At 49.2% G+C, this 26960-nt stretch overlaps 2 protein-coding genes across 2 annotated transcripts; one reads left to right on the forward strand and one right to left on the reverse strand.

Moving 5' to 3' along the window:
• The first annotated feature begins 2230 nt into the window (after positions 1 to 2230).
• On the forward strand, positions 2231 to 6653 carry SNRPD1 (small nuclear ribonucleoprotein D1 polypeptide). The gene is made up of 4 exons (XM_088521078.1): positions 2231 to 2362; positions 2630 to 2706; positions 4259 to 4450; positions 6473 to 6653. The coding sequence occupies exons 1-4, from the start codon at positions 2349 to 2351 to the stop codon at positions 6547 to 6549; spliced, it is 360 nt and encodes a 119-aa protein (XP_088377204.1). The 5' UTR covers positions 2231 to 2348; the 3' UTR covers positions 6550 to 6653.
• A 1221-nt stretch (positions 6654 to 7874) lies between these two features.
• SLC6A20 (solute carrier family 6 member 20) lies at positions 7875 to 19136 on the reverse strand. The gene is made up of 11 exons (XM_088521211.1): positions 18998 to 19136; positions 15768 to 15908; positions 15267 to 15358; positions 14590 to 14817; positions 13592 to 13702; positions 13216 to 13457; positions 12921 to 13083; positions 12012 to 12216; positions 10538 to 10697; positions 9066 to 9231; positions 7875 to 8030 (listed from the first exon to the last, which is right to left on the reverse strand). The coding sequence occupies exons 1-11, from the start codon at positions 19116 to 19118 to the stop codon at positions 7875 to 7877; spliced, it is 1785 nt and encodes a 594-aa protein (XP_088377337.1). The 5' UTR covers positions 19119 to 19136.
• Positions 19137 to 26960: the final 7824 nt, after the last annotated feature.

The raw sequence follows: 26960 nt of genomic DNA on the forward strand, positions 1-26960 counted from the left end.
ATATTCTGCTAATCATTGTTTGGGTGAAAGGACAGTGTATTTGGATGCTTCTGCAGTTGTGAGTGTCTTGCACTGTTTCAAGACTGCAGTCTTTAGACGATGATTCATTAGTTAGCAAGTTAAGATAGAGAATCTTCCTTCTAAAGATGTAAGTGCAATCAAAGAATGTAAACTCCTTGGCAGTGTTTATTGAAACCTCCTTATAGTAATGGTCCAAAGTACACTGCTATTTTTAAAAAAAACACACAAGGTAAAATATGAACTTGATATTGTTTTGCTAGTCAGCTGCTTCTATATTTTTGGTTATGCTGAAATAATTTATGAAAGAAGGAGTAGCAACCTGAGGAGAAGGTGTTAGGCTGAACTCCACATTTGCACTTGGGAGCAACAGCTTGCTTTTCATGCATGATGTTGTAACACAATCTTTAAAGAAAAAAAAAAAAAAAGCTAAGCTGCAAAATAATTTGTGCTGGTTAACAATAAACGTGTGTCTCTAAACTTAGTGCTTCCAAGCTGTGTAAAAATAAGTAATCAAGGACCAATCTTAAACTACTTTGTCCACTTATTTTATACGGTTTGTTCAAAACCAGACATGAAACTTGCTTTAAGGCGCTGTGCATTGTTTAATATTTCCTGTAAGTACAGCTGTATATTCAGATTGCAGTTATAAATCTAAATGGGGAGAAGGGAGAAACATGTAGAATACTAGGGCTAGCACAGTTTCACTAGTGAAGCTAGAACACAAAACACTGATGCTTCAGTGTTTCGTTGTGTTATGATTGAAAATATGTACAGATTTTTGCAGTTGTTAACTGTTCATTTAACCTTGAATGTTTCCGGAGGCCTCTCTGAGTTTTGTTTAAACGAAATCTGTTCATAAGCACTAGTAATTGCAGAGTATCTGTTTGCTTTTTAGATGCTGTAATGGAAAAAAGTTGAAACTGTTAACTGGAAAAATCCTCTAACTTAAATTTCACACATGAATTCATGATGGACATAAAGTACAAGAACATCATAGGTTAACTATCTAAAAGTACCTGGTTTGTAGGGCTCACAGGCAGGTGGCATTTGAAACTTGGTTTGGCTGTCTTGCTGTCTATAACTCCACATTGGCTTCTTTGGTGACCAACTGGTTGCAACAAAGACCAAACTTGAATTGCTAGTATAAACATGCTGTAAGACATAAAATAATGTAGGTTTTTCAAAGTTGGAGGGCACCTGTATTTCAGTGCTTTGCAAAGACTCTGTATTTCTAAAAATCACAAACAGTGTACTCATAAATGACAATAAAAAAGTCCAACTTTTCTATATACTGTCAATTGCATTTCATGCTTTGGAGGTGGCTTTTTCCAAAGTGTTCCTTAAGAAATGTCACTCACCAAGAAGACTCCCTTTTGTTGCAGTTCATAGCACGTAAAGATGCTGCTGCTCTAGTGCTCACTGATGATCCTGTACCCACCACTGACTCTTTTCACAGACCTTATGCACTCCCATCAAGGAAGGACTAACTGAGCTCTGTCCTTTCTTGCCAATTTGTATATTAGGAAATCCATCCCCTTCTTACAGCTTCATGAAGATTGGTTGTAAGCTGTATGTCTTCCCCCTTTCCAAGGCTTTTCCCCTCTTCCCTTACAAGACTAATGTTGGATAGGGGGCGGCATTTTTTTTTGTTTTTGTTTTGTTTTTCTTCCCCCCCGCCCTTCTCTCTTGTCACGTGAAAGTTGAAGTCACTTCACGGGTGCAGTGAAGGAGGAGAAAAATAGGACTGTTGGATTATTTTACTCCTTGTGTTGCAGGCTCTTAGACCAAGCCCCAGGCTTACTGGAAATGGGCAAATCCTTGAGGAAAGGATCCCCTATCGCACCTTCGAGATGGATGAAAAGCCACCTCCTTACCCCCCAGCTGAGTCCCAACTCCTCTACTCCAGAAACAGCCTTTTTGGCGTAAAGGGGCGGAATTATAGCAATGAATTTTTATCCTTATTTTTTAAGGGAAGACCTAGACCCTCCGCAAGAGTTAGCCCTTCCTGAGCTGTGACTGAAAGCTTAGTTTCCGTTATTCTGGCGCCCCTTCTGCGTAGCCCGATTTCTCCTCTCCTATTTTAACTCCTATCTACATGAAATACATATACGCACGCACGCCGGTTTTGTTTAAGCCCGCGCGCTCGGCGCACTGCGCATGCGCCGCGGCCTCCCCTTCCGGCGGCTGCGCGCGGCGCCGTTTCCGCCCCTCGGCGCTCCCGCTCGGCGGCCGCCGCTCCCCGACGCCCGCGGCGGCGCCGCTCGCCCGCAGCAGCCTCCGCCGCGCCCGGCCGCGCCCCGCGGCCCCGCCGCGCGCCCCGCGCCGCCATGAAGCTCGTCAGGTGGGCGGATGGCGGCGGATGGCGGCGCCGGGCCTGGCGGCGGGAAGCGCGGGAGCCGCCCCCGCGCTAACGGTCGCCTCCTCTTTCCCTCCCCCCGCGGCGGCCGTTGGGGACCCTGCTCGCGCGGCGGCCGCGCCGAGGCCGCAGGGCCCGCGCTGCGGCCCCGCGGCGGGGCGGGAGGCGCCGCCTTTGTCCCCGCGAGGCGGGCGGGCCCGAGCGGGCGCTCGGCGGCGCGGCGGAGCCAACGGGCCCTTCCTCCCCTCGTAGGTTCCTCATGAAGCTCAGCCACGAGACGGTGACCATCGAGCTCAAGAACGGCACGCAGGTGCACGGCACTATCACAGGTACCGGCGGCGCCTTCCTGCCGCTCCCCGGCAGCGCGGGGCGCTCTGCGGGGCCTGCGCGGGCCGGGGGCCTCCCCAGCCCTCTGTCATCTCCGGGCTGGGTTCCGGATGCAGGCGGGACGTCCGCTGGGAGTCCCGTGCGGAGCTCTGAGCAGCGGCTTGGTGCGGGCAGCCCTCATCTCCGGCCGGGGAGCGGGGACAGTGCACCCCGGGCAGGCTCACACTGTTGATGTATCTGGCAATAGATTTCCTACTCACAACGCGCTGCTGGGAGACAGTGAGTTGGTTGTAGCCCTTGCTTGGGGCCTCTGGTGGTCTCCTGGGCTATATTTACAAATAAACTTAGGGGAAAATGAAGTAAACTTTTGCAAGCTGTTTTGTTAGCAAATCTGAAGGAAGCACAACCTACTTGGGAGAATCTTATCAGCATGATGGGGGTGGCAAGCTAGTTGTATCACTGCCAGCTTGACATCGTGGTAAACAGCTAAGTCTTTTAAGTCTCTATATATTTGAGTATGTCTGATTTTGCTTTGTGAAATCCAGCCCTTAGTCATGTGAAAATTTTATAGTGGAGCCATCAGCAAAGGACTTTTTTGTGTGTGTCTCTGGTAGACAGATAAATGGCAATTGTTAAGTGTCCTCACAGTCTTAGATCAGTTCAAGTAGGCCATAGATTGTTTTAATTCAAAATAATTATTTCTGTTGAGGGTATCTTTGCTCTATTTAAAGTGACCTTGTATAGGAATGCATTTTCACATAAGCTTGCATTAATTTTACGAAGCTGGTGTTATTGCCTTGGTGAAACACTTGTCTTTCATTTTTTCCCTATTTATGAGATGAAACAATAACTGCTTTTACCTCGCAGAGTTGTTTCTGTTTGTACACGCACACACAGACGCGCACACCCTTCAAATACACTAAAATTTTGCTCGTGTGGTTGCCCTCTCTGAATTAGTAAATTAGTGGATGTTTCTAAATTATGATTTCTATCTTTTGTCTAATTTTTTGTTTTGAAAAAAATATTTTTATTTTTGATCTTCATAGTTTCAGGCTTATGCAAGACAAAATATAAGGGCTGAATGGTGCTGCCACTTCTTATGCTTGCAGAGAGAGGAAATGATCAATCTCTTCCTCCTCAGAGTGTTTTTAATGACTTTTTTAAAGCAAAAAATCCTAGTATTAGACTTATATAATAAAGGGTAGCTTGTTTTTTGCTCAAAGGAACCTTTTTAATTATGTACAAAATTACTACGCCTGTGTTAGATCTAAACAAAGGTCTCTAGTGCTGTTGTACAAATAGCAGTGAGTGGCTTTACATCAAAATGTACGGTAAGTGGTTGAGGACAGTTACTGATAAATGAGCCGGTATAAATTAGAGAGGCAACGTGTTTAGTTTTACTCAGAGGCTTAATTAGTGAATGGCCTAGATCCAGAGCAAGTGCTAATGAACAGATCACACCTGGAAGCAGGTCTATACGTCAGAGCAGCCCGTGTTGCCAGAAGTGCCCATCTTGTAGGCCTCATCCCAGCATTAGGCCTGTTGCTGTTTCAGGAGTGGATGTCAGTATGAACACGCATCTCAAAGCGGTGAAGATGACGCTGAAGAACAGGGAGCCTGTGCAACTGGAGACGCTGAGCATTCGAGGGAATAACATTCGCTACTTCATCCTGCCGGACAGCTTGCCTCTGGATACCTTGCTAGTGGATGTGGAACCAAAAGTCAAGTCCAAGAAGAGAGAAGCAGGTTAGTTTGTGATTTCCTGGCCTCTTTTCTTTGTTCTACACTATGCAGCAGTGGTTTTGGCTCACTTTGCATCAGTGTGACTATGCAGTTGTCCTGTAAAATGTCTGAGTATCTTAATTTCTGCATTTTGCAGCTAGTTCTTCCATATTTGATGGCTTGATGCTGATATTGCTAAGTCTGCCTTGCCTGCCTTCTTAGCATCTATAAAATCTCTTTTTGTGTGAAATGATACACCTATAGCTTGTCGTATGTTTGTGTAAAAAATGCCAATATTTCTAATCTTGAAGAAGTTTTAGTCTACCACATTTTCAGAGGTGACACCAAAAAGACAGTTTCCTCTTCTCAGCATGTCTGCTGTGTTTCTGTACTTTATTTGGGGAACTTCATATAGCCTAGTAAGAAAGTATGGTATGACCTCTTGCACATAGCTGGTATATTGCTTGGTAGTGGGTAAAAATTAACTGTGGGGGAGCTGAATGGGAGGGAATTCAGGATTGCAGTGAATTGCTCTTATCCTGTGAGAAGTTTCCCAGCATTGCACTATATGTGCTCTTCCTGGGAACTGTATTCAGTTTTTCTTAGAAGGCTGTTGAGCAAAATCCTTTCCTTACAAACACAACAGTGTAGAGAGTACTTCAGTTTCAGCCCATGCTATTAAAACTTGAGCACCCTGTAAAACGCAGAAAATCTGTAGAAGGGTGTTTGCAGAGTGTAAATTTTGCATAGTGCTTGATCTTGGTGTTTCTGTTTCTTTCTTTTAAGTGAAAGCTAATTGTGCTCTAAAATAATATTTTCCTACTTCTCCAGTAATTGGTGCTGGAGTATTTGGATGTGGCTCTGCAGGCTTTAAGCCATGTATACAGTGCAGTTTGGGCAGAGGTGGTGGTGTCACCTTGCTGACACGGTGTGAGGCACTTTCCAAAGTGCTAGTTGTTGTGGCCATGGTCTTTATCAAGTGCAAGTGTGAAGCTCCTGGAAGTGTTTTGTCCCTCTCATATCCATTAAAAATAAACTGTCCACAGGGTAAAACTGGGTCGTGGTTGAGCTGCTCTCTTCTGAACCTCACTTCTTGCACCTTGGTTGTGCTGAGGCTCTTGTTGCTCTTTACTTTCATCTGCAAGTGCTCTAGGAATCACAAGGTTAATGTGTGATTTCTTCTTGGCAAATTAAAATGTGGATGGGAGGCAGGCCCTTCAACTTTTGCAAGCCCTACACTGACAAGCTTGCTTGAAATCAACCAGTAATTTCAAAAGTTCTTAGAGGGAGCTGGCATACTGATGGCACTGGGCCCATTTCCATATGAAATGGGGGTAAAATGACACCCCATCATCATATGGAACATCCAATCTCCAGCGGTCCCTTGTGACCTAAACTGCTCTGTGGTTCTCTCTGCGTTTTACTGCTCTCTGATATAGTAGTATCTAGAAGGAGCACAGAGCCAAGACTTGGTCTGATAATCACTTGGAAAATGAGTAGAGGCATTTCTGAAAACAGCAGGAGCTGTTTGGTGCTGGGAAATGCGACTGTTTCATGCAGGTAAATGAAAGAGCGTTCTTGAAAATCTAACAGTATATTGAAATGTGCATCTCCCTTTCTCCATGTGCTAAAAACCCCACAATATGAGCTGTGGGAATACATCTGTTGTGATGAATAGTGAACGAAATATTGTGTGCAGGAATGTCTTGCATAGTTGTCTTCTTTCTCTTGATAAAACCTAGTTTTTCAGAAATCAGAAAAGGGGAATCAGTGCTCTGTCAAACTATCAACTGCTTGGAAAGAGCCACCTGGGCTGCTGTTTCCCCTTGTCATCTTGAATGAAGCTGAACATAAACCATAGCCTGGGAAAGTTATTGATGGAAAAAACTTAATACAAAATATAAAAATACTGCCTGAAATTCACTGACAATTACCAGACTTCATATCTGACTTCCTGCCTACCTGTGATAAGACACAGAGTTGTTTGTGCTCGCTACGGAACAGTTTAGTCAAAACTGAGATGTTTCTTTTGTTTTATTTGTGCAGTTGCTGGAAGAGGCCGTGGCCGAGGCCGTGGGAGAGGCAGAGGTCGCGGCAGAGGAAGAGGAGGTCCCAGGCGATAACTTCTCACTGCAACTCCTCTTAACCACATTCTGGACAATTTCGGAGAGTTTTTGTACAGGTCTTGTTTACGGTGTCCATTTTTAATAAACTGAAATGTGAAAAAGTTGTCTTTCTTTTGTTAGCTAGGCCTGGAAGGGGCGGCCCGTTTTACTCCTAGAGGCCATTTCAGGGTGAGCATGTCCTGCTGGCACTGGGTTAGAGCCCAGGCACCCCCAGGGGCTGGAGAATCTGTTACTCTTTGCCCCAAGCTGGGACCTTGGCAGGCTGTAATAGTGCATGTTTGAAATGAGCCCCTCTCCTGTAAGGCAACTGGCATCTTCTAATCACCTAATGAAGACACCCTATTAAGAACCACTGTCCTGTGAATGTGTCTAATATTGTTGTTCAGAGTGACCTTTTTAAAGTTCATAGATAGAATTTTACTGTTTTCTATTATGTGAACCTCAAAAACTTACTATGTTACTTTCTTTATTAAAAAAATACATAAGGAAGTTTATCAGTGCTATGAAACTGCTGATTTGTTGCATCTTGGGGTAAAAATTAAAAACCTCCTTGGAGAGGAACTTCACTAAAGCTGATTATGTGGCGTATGCTGCTCCTGTTTGAGCCTGGCTTGTAAAGAAGCTGTATCACAGATCAGAAACATATCACAGATACTTCTAACATTGCACCCCTGAAAACATGAAGCACACGATTAGATACTGGAACTGGACGTTTACTTCTTTGGGGAATGAGAATTTTTGCAGTTTATATATAACTGCTTTGCTGACACAAATATGTAGGAAGCCGAAGTATTTATCTCGGATACCTTCCCACCAGTTTTCCTTTTGCAGGAAAGGAATTATTATGTTCACAATGTAAAACTCCAACAGATTAAATAGAGATGTCATCCAAAACAGCTTGCGTGTCAAGTTTGACTTTGAATGCTGAGGACACCGGTACTTGGGTGATGGAAGACACTTGGCTCGGTGCTCGTGTTCCCACGTAGGCTGCGCTACAGGCTGGCAGAGAGCAACTAAATGTTACATGATTAGCCAGGGGGCTGGTTAACTTGTGCTAAGTGGCATTTTGTGAGCTGCCCTTCTGCTGTGTGTTTCGTCCTACGGAGGCCATCGGAAAGCTTCGTCTGTTACAGAAGAGCTTGTTTTTTTCTGTTTTGGCGGGGGGGTGGTTTCTTTTTTCCTGACTGGTTTTGGGGCCTCTCAAGAGCGCTCCGGTGAACGCAGTGTCTGAGGCTCTCGGCTCTACCAGCAGCTGCTGCTACGAGTACGGGTTGCTGCAGTGGCCTCAGCGCCGCGGGAGGGAGCCCGCCGTCCCCTCGGCCTCACGCCACCGCGGCCGGGCGCGCGCTCTCCCTCCGCAGCCACCTCCACAGGAGCGTCAGCAGAGCCCCCAGGGGGATGCACATGGTGGAGGCCGCTACGAGCATCCCGATGACAGCCAGTGCATAGCCCGGGTAGTCCTTGGTCACCAGCTGCCCCTGCAGGTGAGACATGAGCGTTAGCGCGCGCGGGCCCTTGGGCACCCCTCATTGAGCTCCTCGCACAGGTTTTGGAAGGAAGGGAGAAGCGCATGTGCTTTGTGGGCTGGTGGTGCTGGACAAGCATGTACGGGAGGTGCTTGGGAATGTGCCCTAGCAGGCAGGGTGGTGAGTGAAGGGCTTACAGTTGGACTCGATGATCTTGAAGGGCTTTTCCAGCCATGATTCTATGACTGTCCTTAAAGCTGCTCTGCAGCCTCCCCAGCATAAGCTTGGTTACAGCACCTTGCTAGAGGTGGATTTGCATGCTGCAGATACAGGGGTTTTATCCTTCCTGCAGCTTCAGTGCACTGTAGGAGAGCCACATTTTGGCTGCCTCTCTCCCCTTAATGAGCTCGCTGGGCACTGACCTTGCCACAGGCAATTCCCATCACGCTCCTGGCAGCGGGATGGGCCCCTGCTGGTACCCAGTCAGTGACCCCGGACCTCTACAGGCACCCAAATAGGTGATGACAGGAGGTAAACAGGGCTTTTCTTTTTTTTTTTTTTTTTTTTTTCCTATGTGCAAGAAACATTTCCACAAAAGCTTATGAAACTAGTAATTATTTATCCAGTAATAATTCCTCTGCAAAAAAAAATCACTTTGGCGCTTCTACAGAATTATTTTGGCCATGAAGAAAAATGTAACTGGGAGATATGGTTGGTGAAAACAGTTTGTGCTATTCCAGCAGCTACTGCACTGTTTTAAAATACCTCTTATTTTATTCAAAATGCTGGTTTTTGGAACGAAATGATTTTGGTTAAAGGGCATTTTTAAGTTTTTTTTTTAAAGTCATCACTTATAACTTTTAAACTTTTTTTTGTTTAAAGACATCAATTTATAAGAACTAGGAAATGGCATTAGCTCCAGCTGCAGCCTTGGAAAAGGCAGTTTGGTGGAGCAGTGTAGTTAGAAAGGAACATTGTGTGTCCTTGCAGGATTTTCTAAAAGTTTCTTTAACACACAAACAAACCAAAGCCCCAGTGCTGTTTTACCTGTGTGGCATCCCACGCTTGGTATTGCAGTGTTCCTGTGAGGATATAGTCCGTGATGTAAAATATAAATAGGCTTATAATTAGCAAAGGACTAGCAAAAGCCCACATAACTTTCCAATACCAGCTTGGCTTATGTCCAATCATTGTGTGAAGATCTTTCTCAAATCTGTGATTAAAAAGAAAAGCAGAAAAAAAGAAAGCATGTGTTCTTGAGAGCAGCTCCCGCTCAGTCAGCACCTTGATCTCCGTGGCTTGACAACCTCCTCTAGGGTTAAATAAGGCAGGTGGAGGGTGTCTGACCAGGGGGAGGCATGAGCAGAAAGAGGCAGTATCTGAAAGGCTGTCTGAAAGGGAGTGAAAACCCGCAGGGCTTGCAACAGGATCCCCTACTCCATAGGTAGAGTTATATATGGTAGAAGAGCCCCCATAGACTTCGCCTTAGGCAAGGTCAGAGCCTTGTTGGTTATGGAGGCTGCTGAAGAGCTGGGCTGAAACAGCATGAGGGCTCGTGCTGAGGCGGCGTGAGGGCTCGTGCTGAGGCAGTATGAGGACCTCGTGCTGAGGTGGCGTGAGGGCTCGCGCTGAAGCGGCATGAGGACCTCACCCTGAGGCAGCGTGAGGACCTCGCGCTGAGGTGGTGTGAGGGCTTGTGCTGAAGCGGCATGAGGACCTCACCCTGAGGCAGCGTGAGGACCTCGCACTGAGGCAGTATGAGGACCTCGTGCTGAGGTGGTGTGAGGGCTCGCGCTGAAGTGGCATGAGGACTCGTGTTGAAGCTGCGTGAGGACCTCACCCTGAGGCGGCGACAGGACTCGTGCTGCCCGCCCTCGCCGAGGGGAGGCCTCCTCATCGCGGCCCTCATGCTGCCCCCAGGAGCTCAACCTGGAGGCGACCTGGAGCTTCTGAATGCGCCTAGCGCCTAAGAGCAACGCAGGTGGTTGTACGCGCCCATTGTGAACAGACTCGCAAGCGTTAAAAACACATTAAATGTTAAAACTTCCTTTAGGCTGCCCACGCGCGCAAGCACAGCCTCCCTGCCTGGCGCTGGCCGTGCTCTGCAGCGCTGCTGGGCTCGTATGTGTCCTTGCAAAAGGAGAGGCTGAGGTTTGGCAGGAGATGCTCTTTAGGCCGAAGAGATAGAGCGAGCAGGGAACAGCATGTCCCGCTCATTAGTGCTCCCCTGCCTGCGCAGAGGGTATTGGCGGGTGGCAAATGAGAAAATAACGGCCAAAACTAGCAGCTGGGGGCTTTTATCCTTGTGTTAAGGACAAGTAATCCCTAAACTAAGATTGTAGGAGGTAGCACCTCTTTGGGGGCTTCCAAAGTGTCAGGAAAAGGGTAAAAAAAAAAAAATAGAAAAGCAGTAGTCCAAAGTGGTATTTTCACTCCTGCTGCTGTCCAGCTTGACCTATGGTTGCATCCCCCTTCTGCTTACAATCACGCTGTAACGAAAGGGGGTTTCCAGCTCATACCTTCTTATCCCGTAAACGTAGCACACAGCAATGGTTTCCACCAGCACGATGAGCAGCAGCGAGAGGGTGGCTGCGTAGTCGTTGAATATGTCAAACCAGTAATTCCCAGCCTCCATGGTGAAAATCAGGCCAATGACGCAGTTAACGAAGCACACGAGACCTGCATGGATAGTACAGAGAGGCTCTCGTGGCACCTGGGCAGTGCGTGTGCATGAAACGTCTTACTGAGACTAGAAGGATAGCGGCACTTCTGTGGCTTTCTGACAGGGTAATAGAGTTAGTTATTAATCAAGCTACTGGCGTGATGACTGCTGCAGAAGCAGCCAGGCTGCAGGAAGGCCCTTTGCAGCGCTCCGCATTAAGTGCTGGTATTGGCTGGACCTGGCACCCTGAAGTCTTGGAAGGTCTCTTGCATCTCGCTCACAGCCATCTTTAAAACATTGCTGCTCTGCGTGATACTTCCCTATGTAGCTCTGTCAGCACTGGGGTCCAGTGGTCAGAGCTTGAGACATACCCAATAAATCACAGAATCACAGAATGGTTGAGGTTGGAAGGAACCCCTGGAGATCATCTAGTTCGACGCCCTGCTCAAGCAGGGACACCTAGAGCATGTGGCACAGGGTCACGTCCGGGCGGGTTTCTAATATCTTCAGAGAAGGAGACTCCACAGCCTCCCTGTGCAACCTGGTCCTGTGCTCTGTCACCCTCACAGTTAAAAAGTTTTCCCTCAAATTCAGGCAGAACTTCCTGTGCTTCAGGTTGTGGCCATTACATCTTGTCCTCTTGCTGGGCACCACTGCAAACAGCCCAGCCCCGGAGTCTTGACCCCTTCACTTCACGTATTTGTATACATAGATAAGATCCCCTCTCAGTATTCTCTTCTCCAGGCCCAGCTCTCTCTGTTTTTCCTCATAAGAGAGATGCTCCAGTCCCCTGATCATCTTCATAGCTCCATGATGGACTCTTTCCAGTAGCTCCGTGTCCCTCTCCTGGGGAGCCCAGAACTGCCCCCAATACTCCAGGTGCGGCCTCACCAGAGCTGAGCAGAGGGGGTGGATCCCCTCCCTCGACCTGCTGGCAACGCTCCTCCTGATGCAGACCAGGATCCCACTGGCCACCTTGGCCACAAGGGCACACTGCTGCCTTGTGGTCAGTCTGTTGTCAACCAGGACTCCCAAATCCCTCTCTGCGGAGCTGCTTTCCAGTAGGTTAACCCCAAGCCTGTCCTGGTGCCTGGGGATATTCCTCCCTAAAGCATCTCCACTATGTTTTAGTATTTAGCCACATGGCAGCAAGCACAACATAGTTTGCCCTTGTTCCAGAAAATTTCTCAAGAGCAGGCAAGCACTTGTGGCAGCATATTTGAAAATCCCTACTCTGCAGGAGGACGAAGCGGGACCTTCAAAGACACCAGAGCTTGTATGTGCGTGTTCTCACTTTGCCTGGCTCATGCTGCTGCATGGTGTCTGCTCACCTGAGACCACCTCCTTAGACAGGTGGGTGGCAATGAACCTGCTGTCGGTCAGCGGCGTGAGGATTGCAGCCGTATTTCCCAGCATGCTCCCTATGCCCAGCATCAGGAGCATGAAGAAGTAGAGCACCGAATACAGCTGCGGCACCTCCATGTTCTTGATTGCTTCGGAATAGACGATGAACGCGAGTCCTGTCCCCTGGACAGCCTGGCAGCAGGAGAGAGTTACGGTCAGTGCTTCCCTCAGTGACCCACGATTTTATGGTAAGGAATCATTTCTACGGGGGAGACTGAAATTCTTCCCAATTTCAATCCCTTTTAGTTGGGGAGATTTCGATCTCTCTTCCTTATTGCAGTATTTGTGTTCAGTAGGGCATTAACAGTCAACAGTTTTAGCAAAATCAAGGCAACCTTTTTTTCCCTATGTTGACTAGGATCCTACTCTTCAAGGAGCTCTACTGATTTCAGCAGGGCTGCCTAGGGCTGAAGTTTTCCTCAGCTTGAACAGCGACATTAGAGGCTGATCCTCCATCATGGCAATGCAAACGTGCCCTGGTGGTGCTGCACAACAGCGCCAAGTGAGATCTTTGCTGGTTTATTGAAAATACACAGAAAACGTCAGATCTGCTTGTAGCAAAAAGCTTGGGCCCCAAACCCATGCAACCTTCCCTGGCCCTCAGCTGTAATCCAGCAGTAATCCAGCCTCTGGGCTCCCCTGGGGACCCGGCAGCAATGGCTGCAGCGGGGGTACATTCCCCAGCAGGAGCCCCAGGGGCCTTGGTCAGAGGGGGAGCTGCTGCGCCCCAGCCTCCCTGCACACGGGGCGGCTCCATCCTGGAGCCGTGAGGCAGCAGTGCGCTGCGCACGCAGCCTGCCGAGGGCCCCGGGGCAGGCGCGACGCAGGCCGCTCACCGTGTCCAGCTCCGCTTCCAGGCTGCAGTTCCTGAGCTGCGGCAGCAGCTCCGCGTACTGCTGCGGGTGGGCGGCCTGGAGGTGGGCTCGCACGGCACCCAGGTTGTCCGCTGTCAAGGAGCCTTCCTCCAGGTCAAAAGCGTTTGTCAGCAGCAGGATCACCCTGGGGAGAGACAAGGAGCGTAGCATCTCTCGGTGCATGGGGGCAGCATCTTCTAATCATCTGCCCTTTCCCTGCTTATCTGGCAGCAGCTTATGGCAGGGAAACGAAAATGAGTTAAACCCCTGCTCTTACTTGTTCATGCAGCTTTCGTAGTTGAAGGTTGCCTTGAAGCCATAGATGGAGAACGTGACGATGCTGGCGAAGATGGAGGTGGTGCTGTTGATGAGCGAGACCACGATGGCGTGCCGCTCGCAGTTGTTGCTCTGCTCATTGTAGCTGGCGAAGGCGATGAGGCTGCCGAAGCCCAGGCCCAGCGAGAAGAAGATCTGCGTGGCCGCGCTGATCCACGCCTTGGGATTCGCCAGCTGCTCCAGCTGCAAGGTCGCACGGCGCCCGTCAAGCCGGGAGCCCGTCCGCTCACACCCACACTGTGCATTAGCACTATTTTTTTTTTCCAAAGGATGCAGGCATTCAGGAGGTACTATAAATTTGTTAATTTTTTCCTTACCTTTGGTGTAAACATGTAAATGAGCCCATTTACAGCCCCGTGGAGCGTTAACCCTCTTATCAGGTATATGATAAGAACGCAGTAGGGCAAGGAAGCGGTCACATATACAACCTGCCGAAAGGAAAGTGGACACTGAAGACAATTTGTCAGACCATGTACTGATGCAAAGAATACTCAAGAGCATCTCTGGCTACATACCTGCTACAGCTTTCTGTTTTCATTTACTTCACCTGAAACAGTAGCATTATTTTTTGCTATCTTACACTAATCTTTAAATGCATATTTTCAGTGAATTTAAGATTGCGATTTACGTTTAGATTCCAGTTCTAGAGAAACAAGTTTTACTGATACTAAAAACCTGTGGTAAAGCTCCTAGAGTCTTCTACTTGAGTTGAGAAATAGTAACTTCAAACGTTTGTGGTGTTTACAACCTACGTTACACAGAATCTAGTAGAGGAAAATTGGTTTGAAGCTTCTTGAGAAGAAATAACCAGCTGGGTCTCAGCATCTGTTCAGAGCAAAAGCAAAGCAGAGCTCCTCAGCAAGTGACCCAAATCAAATTGGAAGGAAGAAAAATTAATTCAAGTGTAGAAGAGACTCTAACTGGCTGTAACCCAGCTAGAAGGGTAGAAAAGGAAATTTTTTCAGCTTTGATCACACTTCTAACTTTGAACCTGAATTTTTATTCTGCACGTTAGAACATGCCAAGAAAGGGAGAATCTTGTTGATGCCCCTTTGCGTCGACCTCAACGAATTTTCCCCTCCTGCTCTACCAAGCTAATGAGAAGAGGATCTGACCAGCAACTATTAGACAGCCCTTGGTTCTGCACCGATTCCCAGCAGAGGAAGAGCCCCTGAGAAGGGAAAGCGGCTCATCCAGAGCGCAACTCCCGCCTGGCTCGTGCCCGACGCTGGTGTGGGCCAGACCCCCATGGCACTTCCCAACGTGGCTCAGCAGCCACGGCGCGGGGCTGCGTGGCGCCTCCGGCGGGGCTCACCTTGCCCGTGGACTCGGTGCCGCGCAGGATGCAGAGGTAGACGACGAGCCAGGCCAGCGTGAGGCACAGTGCCTGCTCCCACTGCAGCGCCCCGCTGGCCTCCATCGACGGCGCGATGTTGAGCGTCCGCCGGTACCAGAAGTACTGCGTGGGCGACGTGCGCGCGCACTCCGCCTCGTAGCCCGTGCGGTTGCTGTTCAGCGGGCAGCTGGCCCAGGGCAGGGGGTCCTGCCAGGAGACGCGGGGCGCGCGGAGGAGACAGGGCCGGAGCCGCTGCCTTACCCAGGCTGTGCCACCCTCTCCCGCACGTTCAACCCTCTCCCCCAGGGCCCACCCTCTCCCCAGGGCCTCTCCCCCGGGATGGCTGAGCCCTCTGCCCTGGCATGGGGGTTGGGGTGTCCCCTCTGACCCCCGGGACCAACTCTCTCCCCTGACACTACCAACTCTCCCCTGGGTTGGAGCCTCTGCCCTGGGAAGAACACTCTCCCTCTTGGATAACCAACCTTCTCCCTCTGGTCTGTTGACCCTCTCCTTCAAGGACAACCCTTCTCCCCTGGGGCCCTTTCCCTAGGAGATGACTCTCTTCCCGGGACTGCCGACCTCCTCCCCCCGCAGGAGACGACCCCTCTCCCTTGCATCGGCCAACCCTCTCCCCCGGGAGCTGCCCACCCACCCACCTGGAAGGAGTGGAAGAGGTACCAGAAGGCCCAGGCATTTATGACGTTGTAGTACATGGAGAGGAAGAAGGACACCACGACGCTGGCGACGCCTGCAGCGAGGAGAGAGCTGCTCATCCAGCTGCCCTCCGTTTCCCCGAATCGCAGCCCCATGCCATGATCTTCCCCCTTGAATTCCCAAGGGATTTAAGCTCTCATAGCCCCAGATAGCGATGGCCATGGCCAGCTCTGGTGCACAGGGCAACTTCCTACTGCCAAAATGCCCTCTTCCTTCAGGGCTATCCTGAACTGGATGCTGTACATCAGCCCCTGATGGTTGAAATTCGCTTTGTTTATTTATTTATTCATTCATTCATTCATTGTGTAAGGAAATGAGATGATCTGGGCCATGCAGTGACTCCCTGGCGTAGCTCAGAGCAGGCCTGGTCTCTCAGCTTCCTCCTCCGAGCAGCAAAACGCCCCCGCTCCCCCGGCTCTCAGGCCCCGCGGCCGCAGACGTACCGACCCCGCAGAGGTAGGGGCTGATCATCTTCCAGGCGCCGATGCTGCCGCGCCGCATGCGCTGCCCCACGGCCAGCTCTAGGTAGAGCAGCGGCATGCCCTCCACCACGAGCATGACAACGTAGGGGATCAGGAAGCCGCCTGTGAGCCAAAGCCGAGAGGCGCCGCTCAGCAAACCGGGCGCCGTGTTGCCCTCAGAGACCCCAAACCGCATCCCGAAACCAGGAGGTCACTGGGGCTTGGGGGCACCTTGTGTCATCCAGGACACAGCAAAACCCCAAGGGACATCTCATGGGGTTTCCTTGTTTTTGCGTTTGTTTGTTTTTTCTCCAGATTCCCGGTCCCGGTGCAACAGGACAGGCTGTCCGGTGACCCCGGTCCCTGCCGTGGTCCTTGGCAGCGCCAGGATTTGCCATGTTAAAATGTGCTGCGCGCGGGGCTGCCGGGGAGCCAGGCCCGGCGTGAGCAATGTGCAGGGCGGCGCTGTTAAAGGGTAACCAGCTGCCGGGCACGGCTTTTAAAAGATAATGACAGAAGGACCCCGGGGGGAAAGATTTACTTCGTGGAAAGTTCGCCCTGGCAGAGCACAAGCGCTCAATAAAAAAGTAGCAGCAACGTCCAAATGGCAAGTGTTAAGGGATGTACTGGTATCTGCCATGGCTTTTGGAGAGACCTATGTGGGCCATGAGGGCCGAAGCGAGGGAAGGGATGCGGCCTGCTCCTCGGGTTGGGTTTTCCCCAGCTCTGTTGGGTTTCTTCTGGGGGACAGAAAAATTTCCCTGTCCTTGACTGGGCGCTCGCTTTGGAAAAGGCCAAAAGCTGGGATTTTGCAGAGGCTTTCCCGCTTCCCTTTTTACAGTGCGCCAAAAACATTTACGTAAGCACCTCTTCTTTAGGCCCTAATCGGTGGCATTAAAATTCCTCGCAGCGGGAATGCGCCCCGCACCAGAGCCGCGGCCGAGGGCTGGAAGCGCACATGGGGAGTAAGCCGGTTTATTCTGGGAATTAATTTCCTCCCTGGCACCTCGGCTTTGTTAACGGCCCCTTTGTTTGCCCGTTAGGTAACTTCCTACACGGAGCAGTGCTGGTCCCTCCTGGGAGCCAGCCCCGCTGCCCCTCCAGGGCAGCTCTGCCCCGGGTCGCAAAACTCATTTTGCCAAGGGTTTTTGTTCTGCTTTGCAGCACCCGGAGCTGTTGCAGATGTGACAACCACCTTGGAAAAGGCAGCTTCACCTGCGGGGACTTTGTGCCCCTGCAGCCCTGCTCTCCTTGCTCTGCTCGGGCCCGTGGCAGTCGGGGCTCCGCAGGGCTCGGGGCTCCCAGCTGGGAGGGCTGCGCCGCTCCCGCTGGCTCTGCTCTCCCGCGCGGAGGTGCCAGTGGCTGCCCGCGGCCTCCCCAGCCCTGCGCCTGTCACCGCAAGCTTTTAAGCTCACCGAAACAATGTTTTGTCAGGGCAGCTTTTGCAGACCCCGGAAAGCCACTAAGTACTTTTTTTTTTTCCCCTCTCCTGAGGGCTTTGCAAGGTAACAGGAAAGCAAAGTCGACCCTCGAGTCCAGAATTTCAGAAACAGCTCCTGTTCACCTACCTTTCCTTTTAATTTAATCATTTTTGGTTGGCAGTCATTTCTGGCTATATTCAGAGTGTTCATACCATCTTTGCTAATAATGCCCCATAAGGAGAATATAGTAGAAGATACAATGCAAAAAAAACCCAAGTGTTTGACTTTCTGGATGTCTGCCAAGACAAAACTGTCATGTTTTGTGGACTGCAGTGTCCTGCCAATGGCTGCATGCGGAAACATTGCCGTTGTAGGCTTTGTGCTAGAGCTCAGGATCAGACCTGAAGGCTTTACCCTCAGAAGCACCTGCATGGAGATATCCCTATAAACAGAGCACCTCTCACTATCGCTCCTGCTCTCCAGAATGCCTGAAAAGGTTCTGGCCGTGATGGCATCCAGCTCCTATTGCAGTTGCAGCCGTTGTTACATTCTGTGGGTTCCTGGCCCTGCTCCCACGGGGCAGCTCAGCTGCGGTCCCCGCTCCGAGCCGGCCCCTCAGCAGCCGGCACAGCACGCGCTGATCCCTACCACGCGCAGGTTTAAAAGTAAACTACGAGCCAATGTCCACCGCACAAAACACGTAGAAGGCACCTAAACAAACATCTCAGTGTGCATTTCCTCCCGGAAAGGAGAGAAAAGCAGCAGCAGGCAAGAAGTAAACAAGGCAGAGGCTATTCATACCACTGAATCCAGCAGCACAGCAATCCATGCAGCATAGAAAGTAGAATAAAACTGAGCATTTTGGAGGAGCTCTTTATAAGCATTCTTTAAAAGATGGACATTAGCCAATGATACCTGTGTACTAGAAGATCTATATATATATAAAAGCTATATTATTATATTATTCTTATATTAGTTAATTAGCTGATACCTAATTAACTGATTTGATTTCTGAGAAAGAACATCTGTGGCAGGTGTTCAGTATAGACATCTTCTTTCTCCAGTTTGGACAGGAGCGAGAGGGAGCCTTTCAAAGAGCACTTTGGAGCCCAAACCAATCTAATCCCCATGTTCAAAACTTCCTGTAAGGTTTTTGCTGTGCAACTCCTGTTGACTAAGGCGTTGCAGCCAACTTCAAGGCAGATTTGCAGCCAAGCTATCTCCTCTAAAAGGAGGCTTATAAAAGACATACATTCAGGACAGCAGCTCAAACGGCTGTGAATAATCTTTTGATTAACTCAGCAAAAACATCTCCCCTTCTCCTTATATATATTCGAGTCACCATATGCGAGGCTACACATGATCTGAGGCAGTTTCTGATGCCTCTAGGGTGTTTCACTTGTAGGAAGAATGCAATAAATCGATAGCATATGGACCTGCAGCCCCTCTCTACCTCCCACCCTTTGGCAAGTGGGTCCTCCCATGGCCTCATGGCACTTGTAGGAAACGAGTGCTGCTGTGTTGGGGCAGCTGGCACATATGAACTTCATGCTAAGGAATACATGAAATAAAACAGCGACATAAGCGAAGAGACATTTATGGCTAGAGATGGGTGTATCTTATGCCTCTTGTTGGCACTGTGTAATGAAATTGCCACATACAGCCACGGATCCGACCCCCGCTCTCCCCTCGTGGGTGCACAGGGTGTTACCATCACACACCATGTGCTGTGGGTCTAAAGCTCGCAACACCCCTCCCTCAAGGGAAGCAAGGAACAGAAGCCTCACTTACCTCCTCCATACATCTGACATAAATATGGGAACCTCCACACATTCCCCAGCCCCACGGCGTACGAAATGCAGGCGAAAACGAACTGTAGGGGGTTGTCCCACAGGGGCCGGGGTTTCTCCATGTCGGCGCGGGCCTCGTCGGCGCCGTCCTGCCTCCTGGCCACACGGCTCTGCGCGCCCGGCGCCAGCGCCACGGCCACCCCGCGCCCGGGGGAGGAGAGGAGAGGAGAGGCGGAGGGACGCTTGCCAATTCCGATGAAGCCTTTTAATTACTAATCTTATTAACAGGCACATACTGAAGTAGGAATGCTGGTAAATAGATTATAGGAACGCACACACAGAACTATAAAATTGGCACTTTGGGTGAATAGCTGCTTGGGTTTTGACTGGCATTTCTGGGAAGGATGTGAGCCTAGGGATTCTTCTCTGCTCCCATGCTCACTTGAGGAAGGAGATAACACTGGGGTGACAGGTTTTGGAAACTAGAGAATCTTTCTACACAGAGCACTCCTCTTCTCTAGGAGCTGCATTTCTGTGAATGAGGCATCGGCTTGGGCTTGGTAACAGAAAGAAGAGGTTTCTACACTATTAGCATTAACCTGGGTTTAGCAGTTGTCAGAGCTGACTTGTAGTTTGAATATCTCTTGCCCTAGCGTGGTCTTCAGGCATCCTGATACATCCATTTCTGGCATGGCAAACTGCAGCCTTGCTCACCCCACCAGCCCACCCTCTTCCCCAAAATAGCCTTATAACAAACAGTCCCTATCACCCATCTCCATCCCCAGCCTGCTTCAGCCTGGAGTCCAGCACCTGAGTTTGAGCCTTCAGGAATACCAGGCATGTGGTCGAGACCGAAGTCTTAGCCCTCCAGGCAGTGGTCATGCGTGTGAGATGATACATGTAGAGCTCACGGAGAGCTGCAAACAACCCTGCCTTACTCCACTTGCCTTCACACTCAACCCCTGTGCTGCAGAGGGACTTTCCGAAGAGTTGCTCTTTTAAAACATGTGTAAGTTTCAGGGATGGAATACACGAAAGTCACCAGGAAGCTGTGTCTGCAGCCTGGTGTGGAGGCAGAAGGACCTAGAAGGCCTTTGGGCTGTTTGAATGTGCACTGAGATGTCAAACCTGGATGTGAACCTGGTGTGCTTGGGCCCTTGCCAAGGTACATTTTGACACCAACCACTTCAGACGGGTTTCTCAGGAAAGGAGACAACAAAAGGGGCTTAATGAGTCCTAGGACTCAGCTTCCTTCCCGAGTCTAACCATGGGCCCTTTCAGGGCAGGACTGGGCACCTTTCAGGTCCTTTTTGTGAAAGAGACTCGCTCAGCTCAGGTCAGAGCAGTCAGACCTGCATATTGAGAAGCTACAGTTAACTGTCCCACATCGTGAAAACTTTTGCAAAGTTTTATTATTAAGTTAAATATACATCACTGCCTGTGGGATTCATTAAAAAAGTTACTTAAAATGGCTTATAGCATTTAATAAGCCATTGGCAGGAGAGCTTTAAAAATACATAGCCCAGAGCTAACACTTGGGATGATGGTCATGCTTCTGTGTGAATAGATTACTACTACTGATGAGCATAATCAAGTTAAACATTGCCCCGGGTCTATACCTCCTTCCTATTACATTTCAAACTAGTTTACTAATGGACTGGGGAGGCTGCAGGCGGGGAGGAGTGGTGAGCTTGGAGCAGGTCAGTCACATCAGGAAGTTCAGGTGCAATGGAGTGAATCACTATCTGTCATCACGCTCATAAACGGCAGCCTTATGAACAGCCTGGCTCATAAATTGCTGTCATTTTTTCAAAGGCTATCATGCAGCCAGGCACCTGGCCCAGTGCCTATCAGCCAGTGTCATCCACCCTAAGAGATGGGCTCTAAAATGCACCTAAGGGTATTTAAACATCGAACACCCAGTAATCGCTGCTTATAAGAATTTCCACACACCACATCTGAGCATATCCCCTCAGATATGCTGAGGATTTATCTCTGTCTCCTTTAAGAGTTTCACTTTGTCTGGGTTGGGTGAAGAACTAGGCTTCATGTGGAAGGACCAAGACAAGCTGTAAAGAAATCGACTGAGGGAAATGAATATGAGAAATGTCCAAATTCCAGCTGTCCTTACAAGGTCTATCAACTGACAGAAGATCACAGACACAAGGACTCTTGATAATTACACTGGTCATTTTAAATGGGGATTAAAAATAAATTTTCCCTCTACCTACCTGGGCCCTACCTACCAGCATGGGGCTGGGAGAGCGGGGGAAAGGCTGGGGATTCATCTCTTCCATGGCAGGCGAGGCAAGGACAGAACAGAACAAGAGCTGCTCTGTGTAAACCTAACACGAAGTAGGTACCCAAAAAAAGAAATCCCATTTCTCGCTGAAGCAGGACTGGAAGTGCCTAGGTGAAGGTACCTACTGCAAATCCTGAGCTTGTCTGTTGACACCTCCCATCTCCCAGCTACTGCTTTAGGCTCCATATTTCCTTACTTTCAGAGACAGAGAGAACCAGCTGGATTTCCAGACCCTAAAGAACCCTGGGCCATGACACTAGTAGGGTGATTGCTTCAACGTGTAGTTGGAGATTACAGTTTCTCCTTTGATCAGTTATTGGCAGTTATACAGGAATGCTGTTATTCCGTCTAGCTCATCGCTGCTGCTTGCTGCTTGGTACCAGACTGTAGATGATGCCCCTGAGATCTGGGCTCTGAACTCTCATATTGAGCCCCTTAGCAACCCTCAAACTGTTCCGCACTACCGCTATCTCCAGTGATCAATTAGTAATGTAAGCCATCCTTATGGAGGCCTTATCCCTAAGAAAACATGCCTGGAAAAATCCTCTTTTTCACTCTCCTTGACTTTCTTAAGCCAGCTTTCTTGCCATTTATGGGTTGAGGTCGTTTTTAGGCTACTCCTTCCATAGAGGTGCACGCGATAGAGCTCGGAGAATCCCCTCTAACTCACCGCAATGCAGAACTGGATGCGAATAGTTTGGGGAGTTCTTGGGCTGCTCTGCTGCTCACCAGAGCCCTTTCACAGCTCTGGGTAGCAGTGGGTCGGAATGGGCTAAAGAGAGGAACTAAAACCTTGCCAGAGCCGCCTGCCATTGCCATGGGCTCCTGGCATTTTGCTGCAGCAGCAGCCTCAAGGCTCCTCTACCTCTTTCCCCTCTACTTCACAGGGGTGTCCAGCTGCTTAAAGCCTGCACCAACCTGCTTAACACCAACCACCATCTACTCATAATGTTGAGATACTACTAACTGGTTCCCCTTCCTCAAGTTACTAAGTCTTTTGGCCCTTCCCACTTCCCCACAACTAGATCTTTTATGGTACCTTGGGGTCTTGGCTGTAAATTTTCTGACCACTGGCCAAAGTGTTGAGTAACTCGGCTCTCACCTGCTATGTTATGATTTAAAAGATTAAGCACATATAAAGCTTTGTCCAATCTTTCTTGGGGGCCATCTCCCTGAGCTTCCCCTTTCCGTTTAATTAACAGATTTTTTAGGGTCTGGTGCGTGCGTTCAATAACTGCCTGCCCATGAGGAGAATGAGGAATACCGAAGACATGTTGACATTGTTTAAGGAAGTCCTGGGTTCACACAGCAACATACGCAGGCCCATTGTTTTTCTTGAAACACCTGTGACCACAAAACATCTCAACCAGTGCTTACACACATCCTGACTTTTCTCCCCAGTATGTGCGGTTGCCATTAGATACCCTGAATGTGTTATCTACCCTGACATGGACACATTTCAATCGTCCAAACTCCCCTATATGAGTTATGTCTGACTGCCATAGTTCACAGGTCATAAGGCCACAGGGGTTGACCCCTTGCTGTGGTGGCACTGTGCTTATTCACTGACAGTTAGGACGTGCCTGAATGATCTGTTATGCTTGAGCCTTTGACAACTGAAATAATTGTTTCATCAAAGCTCGGGCATTCTGGTGAAAAAAATTGTGTGACAGTCTGGCTTGTTGAAATAAGTCAGGTACAACCTCTGCTACCAATTTACGTTGGTCTACTATTCTATTTTCCTCAGCAAATGGTCCTGGCAAAGTAGTATATGACCATATATGAGTAATAAAGTAGGGATTGGCTTGGCGATTTAACAAAGTCCATAAATTTCGCAAAGGATTGGCAATCTCTCGAAGCATAGCTCCCTCCAAGCGCTTCACCAGGCCCTTGACATATAAGGAATCCGTTACGACACTAAGATTTGAGTTGCAAATTTTTGAAAAGCCGTGGTTGCAGCTATCAACTCCATCACCTGTGTGGAGCCTGGTACTTTGGCTTGAACATCAGCTTGCCACTCTGCATCCTCTGACGTTTTCCAGGCCATGGCAGCCTTTTTATTTCGCCCTGATCCATCTGTGAAGACAGTAATACCTGAAATGAGAGTTCACTGCCAAAGAGACCTTGCTAATAAGGGAATGTTAGAAAGTTCTGACCACAACCTATGTGGTGGATAGTGGCTGTTTATTTGTCCTGCAAAGTCTGCTAAAGCCACCCACCTGGGTAAATGTTCTGCTAGTAACCATTGCAAATTTTCCTTTGTTGCAGGAAGATAAATGAATCTTGGATAGCTGCTGTTTAATGTTCTTAAGCACATTGTTGCTTTCTGAATTAACTGTGCATATTGTTCTGTCACGGTGATGACTGGTTTTTGACTGTCCATAGGGTAAAAAGATCCATTCCAGCACTTGGAGTGGATCTGTCAATGAGACATCTCACTGCATCAGGGCAGCAAACAGTTGGTAATTACTAGGTATAATAACTAAGCCACCTTCTAATTCCTCTTTGATTCTGTAGCTCAGTCTATTCTCTGTTGCATGCACTACCCTTTCTAAGGCCTGCTTACTGTTCATCATCAAGTGTCGTGGAGAATTCAGATCCGGATCCCCTTGAAGTTGTAGAAAAAGGGGTCGTAACTCTTCATTGGTGAGACCAACCACTGATTGAATCCAGTTTATGGCCCCTAACAATCTTTGCAAGTCATTAAGGGTTTTTGTTGACTCCATTCCAATTTTGACTCGCTGAGACCAAATTTCGCTATCGGTTATTCATCATCCCAAATAATTCCATGGTTCTGCTCGTTGGACTTTCTCTTTTACAGCTTGCAATCCTGCCATAGTTACTGCTGCTTGTATTTGCTCAGAGACTTGTTCAACTGCTTGTCGCGATAGACCACTAATTAGACTATCATCCATGTAATGCTAAATCAAAATGCCTGGATTTCTCTGCAGAATCTGAGCCACCGTCATCTGACAAATAGTGGGACTGTTAACCATCCCCTGCGGTAGTACCAGCCAATGATAGCTGCACGTGGTCTCACAGTGGTTGAGAGATGGCACCGAGGATGTGAAGCAAGGGGCAGCTTGGGGATGCAATGGTGTGGTAAAGAAACAATCCTTCACGTCTGTAACAGTTAAAGGCCATCCTGCGAGCAACACAGCTAGTGAGGGTAACCCTGGTTGCAAAGCTCCCATAGGCTCAACAGCTGCACTAACCGCCCTTAAGTCATGCGACACTCTCCATTTACCATTTTTCTTTGGAATCACAAAAACTGGAGTATTCCATGGGCTAGCTGTTAGTTGTAGATGTCCTGCTGGCAACTGCTCCTCCATCAGCAAATGTAGCTGTTTCTGTCACTCTTTTCGTAGGGGCCACTGGTCTACCCAAACCGGCGTATTTGTGTGCCAGGTGAGCTGAACAGGTTGAATCTGGCCTGGCAGCCTGCCAGTGGCCCCTACTGAAAAGCTGTCGAGCACTCTTTGGGCGTGTTTACACACAAGGTCGTGCCAAGCTGCCCTAGCAGATCATGGCCCCAGAGAGTACACAGTACAGACAGCACGAAAGGTGCTATGATGTGGCCTATGGTACCGTCCGGACCCAAAGCTGTCAACAAGCATACACTCTGTCATGGTTGCTGCATGCCTCCCACACACACAAGAGCAGCCGCTGGTTCCTTAGTCGGCCAATGGGGTGACCAGTCACTCGTGTACAGTTGAATCATCTGCCCCTGTATCCACTAGCCCTGCAAATTGAATTCCTTTGATAGTGCATGTCAGTAGCGACCTCTGTTGTTCAATCTGTATCTATCATCTGCCTTGCCCAGAAAATCTGTGGCTCTCCTGTACTTCCAAAACCTCATGAGCCCCTCTCTTGTTCACATCCTTGCATTGGAGGGCTCAGAAAAGGGACTAACTGCGGAATCTACTGTCCAGTGGGAATATAACTTGGGAGCATGGGAGTCCATGCCATAATTTGAATTTCCCCCCGTGAAATCAGCATCAATAATTCCTGGCAATACAAACAAACCTAGTCATGTCATAGAAGAAAGTCCTAATAAAAGCGCTTGTGGACCCTCTCCCAAAGATCCAAACACCCCTGTAGGAATCAGCATGACTCGGCTATCAGTTAAGGTTACATCCTGGGCGGTGGCCGGGTCCAGCCCTGCACTTCCTCTCGTGGCTGGCCGGAGTGCATTCGCCAAGTGCTTGTTTGCTGCCTGCCCACATTTATTTGAGTATTCAGGGCACGTGGGGTGCCATTTCCAGACAATGGACGCAGGGGTTGACCATTAGCATGGAATTTAGATCGACACTCATTGGCCCAGTGAGGGCCCTTCTGACAGCGCGGGTATAAGCTAGCTGGAGCTGGCTTGCCTCCACCTCCCGGCCCTTTGGGGCAGTTTTTCTTGAGGTGGCCATTCTCTCCCCAGTGAAAACCCTTCTCTGCCCCTCCCTTTTGAGGCCAGATTTGGTTTTGTGCAGTCAAATGCGCCACAATGGCAATAGCCAACACGTTGGCACTATGTTCTGCGGTGCCAATATTCTGGCAAGCTCTGATCACATGAGTGATCTGCAATGCCTTTTACGACCAGAATTTACATCATCAAAGGCAAGCTGTTTGAGCAGCATCTCTTGGGCCTCTGGCTGCTCAACTTGCTGCTCCAAGGCTCTCTGCAAGTGATCTAAGAATGCAGAGTAACCTTCCGTCGGGCCTTGGGTGGTTGTTGTGAATGATTGGGCAGTCTCAGGTCCAGCGTCTGGTATTTGTCGCAAAACGCATAAGGCTAACTCTTTAATCTGGACATATTCTGGCCTTGGGTACCCAACTTGCATCTGTGGGATGGCATGAGGACCTTCCCCAGCTAGCATTTTGTATGAGGCTTGCACGCCCTGCGCAGCATTGTCCATAGCCTGTAAGGTGGACATTTCTTTAAATTCATCTAACCATACTCAATAACTCATGTGAGTCAAGATCATTCGCAACACTGATTTCCAATCTTGGGGCATTAAAATGTGACTTTCTGCTACTGATTCCAAGAGAGTCATAGTTATGTTTGATAATATCCTGCTTTCCTTTACCACCTTCCACAATTCTTTTATAGCTGCATAGGGCAGTCATTCCCACTGCAGTAGCACAGCAGGTCAGTTCACAACTGGCACAGTCATTAGCATATCTAAGTGCCTCCACTGAACTGCCTCTCTCCTAAACATTCCCCAGCAATCCGACCCTTGATCCCCTTTTGTAACTTCGTTATATGGGCCTGGGGGGGGGGTACAAATTGGGTTCTTTCTCTGGGTCCACAGGGCCTGGGTCCAACGGATGGTTGCCCCACCACACGGTGGTGCTGACGGTGCTGCTGCATGTGGCTGATTGCTTTTGTTCCCCTGAAGATACCAGGCCGTTTTTAGGGTGAGCATGATCCACCACCAGGTGGTCACATGTTTTACCGCAGTTGTATCACCATCCACCACTGCCTCCTAAAGGCGCTTTCTGAGCGCCTGGAATGTGCCTTCCTTCGGGAGAGCAGGCACTTTCTCCCAAATCCATTCTAGTAGCACGACTAAGTGCTTCCCAGAAACCTCCTGGTTCTGTTCGTGCACTATGAGCTGCAGATCATCCAGGCTGCCTTTCTGCTCTTGAGACTTTCCACCTGCCATAGTTC

The sequence above is a fragment of the Tinamus guttatus genome, unplaced genomic scaffold, assembly GCF_059628265.1.
Source record: "Tinamus guttatus ecotype Peru unplaced genomic scaffold, ASM5962826v1 Tinamus_guttatus_pri_ptg000115l, whole genome shotgun sequence".
Taxonomy (NCBI): Eukaryota; Metazoa; Chordata; class Aves; order Tinamiformes; family Tinamidae; genus Tinamus; species Tinamus guttatus.

Bases quoted from the DNA above. Each gene is read 5' to 3' on its own strand.
- SNRPD1 (XM_088521078.1), top strand. The intron at 2,707-4,258 runs GTACCGGCGGCG...TTGCTGTTTCAG, and splicing joins GGTGCACGGCACTATCACAG to GAGTGGATGTCAGTATGAAC. The intron at 4,451-6,472 runs GTTAGTTTGTGA...TTATTTGTGCAG, and splicing joins GTCCAAGAAGAGAGAAGCAG to TTGCTGGAAGAGGCCGTGGC.
- SLC6A20 (XM_088521211.1), bottom strand. From the start codon at position 19,118: ATGGAGAAACCCCGGCCCCTGTGGGACAACCCCCTACAGTTCGTTTTC. The intron at 13,084-13,215 runs GTAAGAGCAGGG...GTCTCTCCCCAG, and splicing joins TACGAAAGCTGCATGAACAA to GGTGATCCTGCTGCTGACAA. The intron at 12,217-12,920 runs GTGAGCGGCCTG...TCCTGCTGCCAG, and splicing joins TGGAAGCGGAGCTGGACACG to GCTGTCCAGGGGACAGGACT.